At 35.2% G+C, this 9,463-nt stretch overlaps 1 protein-coding gene and 1 long non-coding RNA gene across 3 annotated transcripts in view; one reads left to right on the plus strand and one right to left on the minus strand.

The window, feature by feature from the left end:
• Nucleotides 1–214: 214 nt before the first annotated feature.
• Nucleotides 215–9,463, minus strand: part of LOC105141866 (cytochrome P450 71D11-like) — a 45,508-nt gene continuing 36,259 nt past the window's right edge. The window contains exons 1-2 of one of the 2 annotated variants that reach the window (XM_011049243.1): nucleotides 1,559–2,532; nucleotides 215–1,039 (exon numbers count right to left, since the gene is read on the minus strand). In XM_011049243.1, the coding sequence (XP_011047545.1) occupies nucleotides 419–1,039; nucleotides 1,559–2,464 (1,527 nt within the window). In that variant the 5' untranslated portion in view covers nucleotides 2,465–2,532 and the 3' untranslated portion in view covers nucleotides 215–418. Of the gene's footprint in view, nucleotides 1,040–1,558; nucleotides 2,533–9,463 lie in introns of those variants that run through there. The other variant, XM_011049242.1, reaches the window with a different exon arrangement.
• Nucleotides 2,283–9,463, plus strand: part of LOC105141864 (uncharacterized) — a 17,495-nt gene continuing 10,314 nt past the window's right edge. Inside the window, exons 1-2 of the long non-coding RNA XR_845464.1 lie at nucleotides 2,283–2,354; nucleotides 4,892–4,894. This is a non-coding gene — a long non-coding RNA (uncharacterized LOC105141864). The remainder of the gene's footprint in view (nucleotides 2,355–4,891; nucleotides 4,895–9,463) is intronic.

Here is a 9,463-nt window from a genome sequence, read left to right on the forward strand (position 1 = left end):
GGTTGATCATTTACAGCTACTTTGCATGCCTGCTAATACAATGTTCTTTCAGGCCAGTAACAATATCTACAAATACAAAATTAGTAGCACGCCAACAGCTGAAGTGTGCAAAGTTATCAACCTATGAGTAAACCTTGAAGGGTGTAAACAGTCTTCAATGCAGAAAAATAGAAAAGCGAGCAGGAATCAGTCGCCTTCTTGCGTGCAATTCACCTGCGTTTCAAGATAATGAATTTATTGCTTATGGTACAAGTTGAACTTATTGTAGTTCATAGCACACGTGGAGTTTATACAAGTTGAACTTATTGTAGTTCATAGCACACTTAGAGTTTATACAAGTTGAACTTATTGTACTCCATAGCACACGTAGAGTTTATGTAGGAACAATATTTAAGGTGAAAAGCTTGGCAGATTTTCTTCATTGCAAGGGCGAAGGATAAAAGGGAATGGGAATCAAGTTAAGTTGATGTTTCCTTCTAACCGTGCCCCCAAAAACTTCATTCATATCGAGATCTTCTAAAAGGTCTCCGTTTGGAAGTTTCCAATCGAAATGGTATAGCAGCTGCGCAAGTAGAAGCTCGACAGTAGCTATACCAAATAAAATGCCAGGACACATCCTCTTCCCAGCACCAAATGGGATGAATTCAAAATTAGTACCCATATAATCAATCGAACTATCTAGAAATCTCTCTGGATAGAATTTCTCAGCTTCAGTCCAATGATCAGAATCTCTTCCAATAGCCCACGCATTGATCATCACTTTACTCTTAGCCTGTATGACATATCCATTAATCTCGCACGTCTTGTTGCATTGTCTTGGAATTAAAGGAGCTGGAGGATGTAGTCTCAGAGTTTCTTTGATAATCAGCTTCAAGAATTTCAAATTGTGAAGACTTGCTTCATCAACATTCTCAGTATTACTGAAGATTTGCCTCACTTCCTCTTGTGCCTTTCGCATTACCCTTGGATTTCTAAACATTTCCGACATTGTCCATTCCATTAATGTTGATGATGTATCACTCCCAGCGGTGAATAGTTCCTGCAACAAGATTACAGAGTTAGGGAAGTGCTGATCATATCTTTCTTACATATATTGATCCAACTCGTAGAAGAGAACTTCTGTCTTGATTATGGAGCTCCAATTGTTTGACATTGGTGTATGCGAATTGGGATTGGTATTTAGTTTAATTAATGTGTGCTTTCTCTAGTGTCTTCGAAGGCCTTCAAAAGGCGCTAGTAATTTCACGTGGTCTGGCGCGACCAGTGAGTCATGAACGGATGTCTCCAAAATCCGATCACCTCTATGGCCAGATCCGGTCATGTCTCTGGCCGTTCAAATTCACTGTTTCAAAACATCTGGTTCAACAATGGACCGTTGACTTTGGATGTCTTCAATGTCTTCAAAAAATTTGGAGAAGGTGCAACATAAGCTTAAAATTGATATTGCAAGATATATATATATATATATATGTAGAAAGTAGATCAAATATTGTTGACTCCTAATTTAGTTATATCTGCACTCCTGGTGGAACATTAATTGTGACGCATATATACTCACCAAGATTGTTGCTTTGATGCTGTCTGTTGTCAAAGGGAATCCAAGGTCCCCGTGATCCTGGAGATTCAGAAGAACATCCAGAAGATCCTCCGCTTCACTCTCTTCACCAGTCTTTGCCACTTCCCTGCAGACTCTATGTTCATATATAATGTTTTCTAGGATCTCATCTGCGTCTTGATGCGACCTTTCTAGCCTAGACCTATACCTACTGATCTTGTACAACAGCTTAGAGGAAGGGAATACATCTGCAATATTCGCACCTCCTACTGCCTCCATCAAATGCTCCATAATCGGTAAGAATGCTTCTTGGTGCTTGTATTTCTTACCAACACTTGTTCTTGTAGTGATGCCATTTAATAAATCAAACATCATTTTACTAAGGTTGATTGGCGAACCTGCTCTTGAATAAATGGTTCTAATAAAATTTGATACCTCTTCTTCCCTGATTGACCTGAATGATTTTACACGTTTCGCGCTAAGTAGCTCCAATACGCAAACCTTTTTCATTTGTCTCCAATAGTCTCCATATGGGGCAAAGCCAACGTCCTTGCTATTGTAATACATGACTTTTGCAACAAGGAGACAAGGTCTGTCGACAAAGTTGATCTCATGGGTTTTCATTGCTTCTTTTGCTGCTTCTGGTGATGAGATTATGACAGTGGGGACCTCTCCAATTTGAAGTTGCATGACTGGTCCATATTTACTGGCCATGTCTCTTAGGACTTGATGCGGTAGAGGGCCAAGTAGCTGGTGAAGGTTTCCAATTAAGGGTAATTTCCAAGGTCCAGGAGGTGGAGTTGGAGTTGATGAGATTTTACCTTGTAATTTCTTCCATAATCTCAGAACTGTGAAGATTAAGAGGAGGAAAGGTAGAAGGATCTGGATAAACTGGAATACTTGCTCCATAACTAAAATGGTCGGGATTGACCAAGCTGCAAAAACTGGTTCGATGAGTTGTGTGGCTGATTCGACTACTTGATGTCTCTTATTATTGGATTTTTATCTTATTAAATAGGATGTGGATGTGATCAAATGTCCACAAGTTAATTTCAATAATTGATGGAACTACACACAAGTAACAAGAAGAAAGGTCAATGGAGTCCTCGCCACTCCACCCATAGATGGCTGATGTCATCGCCGATCCTTCTGAATTTATGTTAATTTAAACTTGAATATTATTTTTATTTATTTCAACTAAGCATATCCTCACATTATAAGGGGAAGCCCAGGACAAAACTGTAATTTTCTAATGGAGCCACTGTTAATGGACAAACTTGACTCCTGGAGATAAATTTTTCTTACAGGTATCTCTGTTTTCGGTGTTGATCAAAGGAAATGCGTATTCCACGTAATTATAGCCAAAATAAAGATAGTTAAAACTTTTAACATAGATTTTTCATAATAAACTTCAACCGAAATTGCAGAAAAATATATGCTTTGATATCCCCATCATCGTTTTTTTTTTTTACATGTAACAAAGTGATAACCCCATGCAGTTCAAAAAATTTATACTAATACTATACATGGTGGTGTTATATCCCACTAAAAAACATTCCCTCCTAAATGTTAATAAATATTAGTTTTTATTGTATAGTAAATTAAGTAAAAATAATTGTGAATGAGCTCTCCTAAGCTATTATATATATATATATATGAAACTTTTTGGTGGGATTTAGAGACCTTCTAATAATAAAATCATGTTTGTTTTTAGTTGTGTATTATTATGGAAGATGTTGTAATATATAAAATATTATATTTTCCTTGTATTTATTTATTCTGCGCAATTCACTACATAGTAACTATTATATGCAGCTCTAGTCATATATATAGAAGAGATGACTATTGATTATATATGCATTTCAATCAATTACAACTTATGCTTCAACTTGGTATCACAACCAAAAATATCTAAATAGATTCTGCTCTCCCTAATCGACACATTCTCTCCTTCCTTGCCTCAGTTCTGAAACAAATTCTTCTAAATAGATTCTTTTCTCTTTCTCTGCAAAAGAATTTGCTATAGATGTTTTTCCTTTGAAAAATAACATCTCTCTTCCCTTTCCTCTTTTGTGCCTCAGTTCTAAAGTATTGCATTGTGTCGTAGTCTATACTCTTGAAAAAATAGATAGCATATCAATAGCCAACTTTGGCTCCCTCTGCAGAAACTCTACTATATATTCATTCGAGTAGCAACTATCCAATTTCTCCAGCTTCACTAATGGATTCCTTTGCTACTACTGCAGCTGGCATCAATGTTAGCTTGTCCTCCCCTACCTCATCCTCTGAAATCCCTGTTTCCGCTAGTGTGCCTATCTTTGCATACAATGCAGCTCTATCTATCTCTTCAATTCTTAGCGCACCATCTGCCATCATAACTCTTTCCAACACACAACAAGTCATCAATCTCAAACTTACCAACATAAATTATCTATTTTGACATATGCACATGAAGCCATATTTGATTGGTCAAGGTGTCTTTTCTTTTGTTAATGGCTCGATAATGTGTCCTTCTACGCACAAAGATGTTTTTGCCACTTCAACTGCCTTCAATTCTGGTTTTTTCCAAGCCTTTTTTACAGGAAAACAGCAAGATCAACTCATCCTCAGTGCACTCCTCTCCTCTTTATCCACAGGCATCCTCCACCTTGTGGTGGATTGTCCAACCTCTGTTATGTGGAGCACGCTTGAATGTGCTCTTGCATCTCCATTAAACGCTCAAACGTGCTTTTGCATGGCTGTTTTCAAGACCTTCATCATGGTGATTATAACATCACCATTTATCTATAGAAGGCTAAGGGATTATTTAATGAGCTAGTTGTCGCAGGCCGTCTCATCTCCCTCACAAACTTCAATCTATATGTGTTTTAGGGCCTTCACAATGAATTTCATGATTTGGTTACCAGTTTATCGATAAAATTTGACCCTCTACCATATTCTGAGTTGCATAGTAATTTATCTACTCATGATTTTTTACACAGGAGCTCCTTTTATTTTATTCCTATGGCTGCACCATTACCACCAATACTTGTGCAACCACCCTCTACCTTCGTCGCCTAAAGTTCATTTTATATGTTTAATGGCAACGGTTCATCCTCTCAACATAACAGGGGAAGACGTAATTGGTGGAGGAATATGTACTCCCCCTCTACTCAGTATGGTGCTTAGACTTTTAGAGGTCACAACATCGATTTCTAACAGCAATAGTGTGGGCATTGGCAGCAAAATTGCCCAGATTTGCAACAGTATAGAATAGGTAATGCTGGTCAGTGGCAGCGACAGATTAAATGCTAGCTTTGTAATATATTTAGGCACTCTGCATAATAAAGCTCCCAGTTTGTGCATTATGGGCCAACCTCTCTTTCAGTGATGCGTCCAAAGAAAATTTTGTCACTTAGTTTCCTAATACCAGTGCAAATCAACATATTACTCTAGATATTGCCAGTATAACACACGCAGAACTTTATCTCAGTAATGATCAATTGCATGTTGGTGATGGTAATGAACTTGTCATATCTAATATAGCATGTAATATTTTATGTACCCCTAAACGAGTTTTTACGTTGTCTAATGTCTTGCATGTTTCAAAAATTACAAAAAAAAAAATCTTATCTGTTCAACAATTATGCTGTGAAAACTGTCTTATTTGAATTTCACCCTTTTTTTCTATGTTAAGGATCGCATCACCAAGGAGATTCTGCTTTCTGGTCAGGGTAAAGATGCCTTTAAGTCCTTTCTAAGTCTTCTACCATATTTATGCCTCAAGCTATTTTGTCTGCTAGTTTATCTACCTCTATTGATATTTAGCATTGCTAACTCGGTCGCCTAAGCTCCCAGGTTCGGAGTTTCTTAGCATCAAATAAAAAGGTCACTTGTACATACTGTCCTTTAAATTTTTAGTGTCTAGCATGTCCATTAGAAAAATCATCGCGTCTGTCATTAGGACCTACGAGTCACTAAACATCTGCTCCTCTTGAACTAGTTTTTAGTGATGTTTGGGGTCCTGCCCCTATTTTATCTTCTAATGGTTTCCATTATTTTGTAATCTTTGTGGATGCGCACACAAAATTTATTTGATTTTATCATTTTATTGCCAAATCTGATGTGTTTAATGTGTTTCATCAATTTCAAGTTTTGGTTGAACAACAATTCTCCTGCAAAATAAAATCAGTACAAACTGACTGGGGTGGTGAATATCGTAAATTAAATTTCTTCTTCAAAATTGTTGGTATTCATCATCGTATCGTATGTCTACATAAGCATGAACAAAATGGTATTGTTGAGCGTCGTCACTGTCATATTTTTGAAACTAGTCTTGCCATGCTTAGTCACTGTAAGACACCTCTAAAATTCTAAAATTATGCATTTAAAACCTCTATCTATCTTATTAATCGTATGCCGACATCGGTCTTACGAAATAACTGCCTATTTGAAACTTTGTTTCATCAACCATTTAATTATGGTTTCCTGCATGCTTTTAGATGTCTCTACTTTTCGTTCCTCTAACCATATAATGCTCATAAGTTAGACTATCACTCTACTACTTGTGTGTTTCTAGGTTATAATACCCCCCCTCATCTAAGAAACTCGAAATTATGCATTCTTTCTTCTTTTTGATTAGTTGTTCAACAAACATGCAAGGCTAAACACTTTTTCTTAGTTGCAAGGGCACGAAAACCTTTGGATATCAAGAATTGTGAGATTTATTTTACCTTTTTTTTTTATTTTATATGATGAATATGTTTGTTCTCTTATACTTATTTTTTCCTATGATTGTTTATCTTCATTGCTAGAGCGGACTCTATGTTATTATTGTAGACAATATATTGCTAAGCTTTATATCAAAACCGGAGTTGTGGTATGAATTTGTGAAGCAACTAAGTTTAATACTTATGGTGGAACTATGTTATTAATCTTAGGGAGAACATTCAATCAAATTAAACATAGACTGGAGACAATTATGTTTTCTTGATTAATCAACTTATCTAGTTCTAAAGGCTGACATTGAATTAAATTACTAGTGCGGATATTGTGGTTGTTTGATGGTTAGGGTTAGTTATATGGTGGATCTGTTAACTAACCAATGTTAAAAAGAGATAAATATTCAAAATATAAATTGATGTTTTGTTTTCATTATCAGTTTTGATTTCTATAAGTGGATGTGTGCTTGCGATCAAGGTTTGTTCTCTTGATGATTTTCTGATTTTAATTAATTCCACTTGATAGTTTTCTAATTTCTTTTGCTTTAGCCTAGATAACGTCCAAATCCCCAAATTGCATATCATCTAGCATAAAATCTGACTTGAACCTTCCTTGTGGGATCGACCCTTTGCTTGCTCTATACTATCTTGTGTGTTGTGTTTGAAGCTAAGGTAATTAATTTGTGCGACCGTGACATCGCAACAGTATCGACTATTCTGAAATCTTTAGTTCGGTTGTCAAACTAACCACTTCCACCTAGTCCTCACCATTGTCGTCTCTAACTATTAACAGATTCGACAACTTGATGCTCATAATGCCTTTCTCAATGGTTCACTTCAGGAGGTTGTTTATATGCAACAACCCACGAGGTTTGTCGACCCCGTCTTGCCATCTCATTTATGTCACCTTCACAAGTCTCTATATGGTTTAAAATAAGCCTCGTGGGTTTGGTACAAACGACTGAGTGATTTTCTTCTGTCAGTTGGCTTCCACGCTTCTAAGGTTGATGCTTCCTTATTCATTATGAATGTTAATCATGATATCTATGTGGATGACCTTCTACTCACTGGTAGCAACTCCACTTTAATTCAATACCTTATTACCCTACTGAATTCAGAATTTAAACTCTGAGATCTGGGTTCTGCTCATGATTAGTACTTAAAAGTATATTTTTATTAATGTTTTATATCATCATTTTGCACTTGAAGTATCAATAACTCCTTAACTAAAGCATGTTTTATAATAACAAGTATGATACCATAAGGTACCTTTAATTTATGGTAAATGTTCATCCTAAATGTAGGCCTATTACATAAATAAAAGGATTGGTTAATGAGTTGAAGTATTGAAATTGAAAGGACAAAGAGAGGGTCAAAGTTAGAAAAAAGATGTCGATGCAGTCCAAACTGGGACACTGTTCTGTTGGGTCATATCTGGAGCTGTAGATCTCAGATTTAGATCTGCTTTATATGGTTGGAAAGCTAAAACATAGGCCTAAAAATTTCATGTGGAAGTCAAGACTTAATTCTCCTATTTGGAAGTCAAAATCTTAGCAACAACGTAGAAGTCTGAATATGTCCTACAGCCTAGACACTGTTCAGTGTGCGGACCATATCTCGAGTTCTAGAAGCCAAATGACCTCAAAGGTTTTTCTTGAAAAGCTGAGATAATTTCCTAGAACTTTTATATAAAAGTCTCGTTTAAATTCTGACATTATCAATGACGTTATGGGCAGACAAGAAGATGAGAATTCTCACCAAGTCAAAAGTTGGCCACCCACTTAATAATTAGTCATGAAATCAATAGTTCCTAATTTTGGACTATAAAAGGAGGTATTTTCCATGCATTTAGGCATCTTGGTTTCCATATCAAAATCATGCTCTTGCTTTCTCTCTTTGTATTTTTGTAATGCTTAAGTTTTGCTTTCATTAATATCTTGTTTATGCTTTTCAATTCCTTTCCTTTACTTAGTTAACTTTTATATTATTTATGTTCTTATCTTGTTTATTTATGTTTCTCTCTTTCATTATATTTAGCTAAGTTTATTATGTCAAGGTGAAAAGGTTATACTAATGGTGTAAGAATAAGTATAGTGCAAACTTACCATAGACTTTAATATTTGATACTAACATGTTTTGTATTTGTTATCTTGTTCACTCTTAATACTTTGCTTGTTAAATGGTTAATCTAGATTTATATTGAATAACACTTGGGTCAACAAATACTTGGCATTTTCATAGCCCAACCGAGTGGTGTAACTGACACTTGTGCTATAAAAAAAACTTGATTTGCTGTTAACATAAGTTATAGTCATGAATGTCTAACAACATTTACAAGTGTTAGCATTATTCGAATAAGATAACTAATGTAATCATGCTAACCATTTATAATTTAATTGAAACCTCCTTTGTGTGTGGTTTCTAGTTGAGTAATAAAAAGAGTTTATACTATAATTGTTTGAAATACCATTAGTGAATCCTTTAACCTTAACATTTGTTGTTATCATTGTTTAATCCTTACATTGATCTTCCATCACAAAGTTCTCATCAACTTCTTCTTCTTCTTCTATTATTAGTATTATTATTATTATTATTACTACTACTACTACTATTACTATTACTATTATTATTATTATTATTAGTATTAGTATTACTATTACTATTACTATTACTATTACTATTACTATTATTATTCTTGTTGTTGTTGTTGTTGTATTGCTGTTATTTATAATTTTATACAACTAACCTCCATATGATTCGACCCCGGTCTTTCCGGGTTATTTATTACTTCGACACTTCTACACTTGGAAGAAGACATCAATCTCTTGTTCGTGTCAAGTTGTTGGCACCGTTGTCGGGGAGGTAAATTCTTATACAAATTATAGTATTTATTTTATTTTCTCTTTCACTTTTCTTGTATCTAACATTGTTTCTTTTGTTTTGTTTCTTCTTCCTTTTATTTTATTCCTACACGTCTATGAGTGTGTGGTCATGTATATTATGTGATAGACTTTGTATAGTATCCTCATCATTTTTAAAAAATATGTCCGAAGAAGATAACCGGTTGCTTCATAATGATAATAATAAGAATCACCGTGTTAGAATACTTAGAGACCACATGAATCCCACAAGAACAAGTGCACCCTCATGCATAGTTTTCCCTCCTGATGCATCTCTTTTAATTTTAACCTAGGCATTATTCAACTTT

The sequence above is a fragment of the Populus euphratica genome, unplaced genomic scaffold (genome assembly GCF_000495115.2).
Source record: "Populus euphratica unplaced genomic scaffold, PopEup_1.0 scaffold211.1, whole genome shotgun sequence".
Classification (NCBI taxonomy): domain Eukaryota; kingdom Viridiplantae; phylum Streptophyta; class Magnoliopsida; order Malpighiales; family Salicaceae; genus Populus; species Populus euphratica.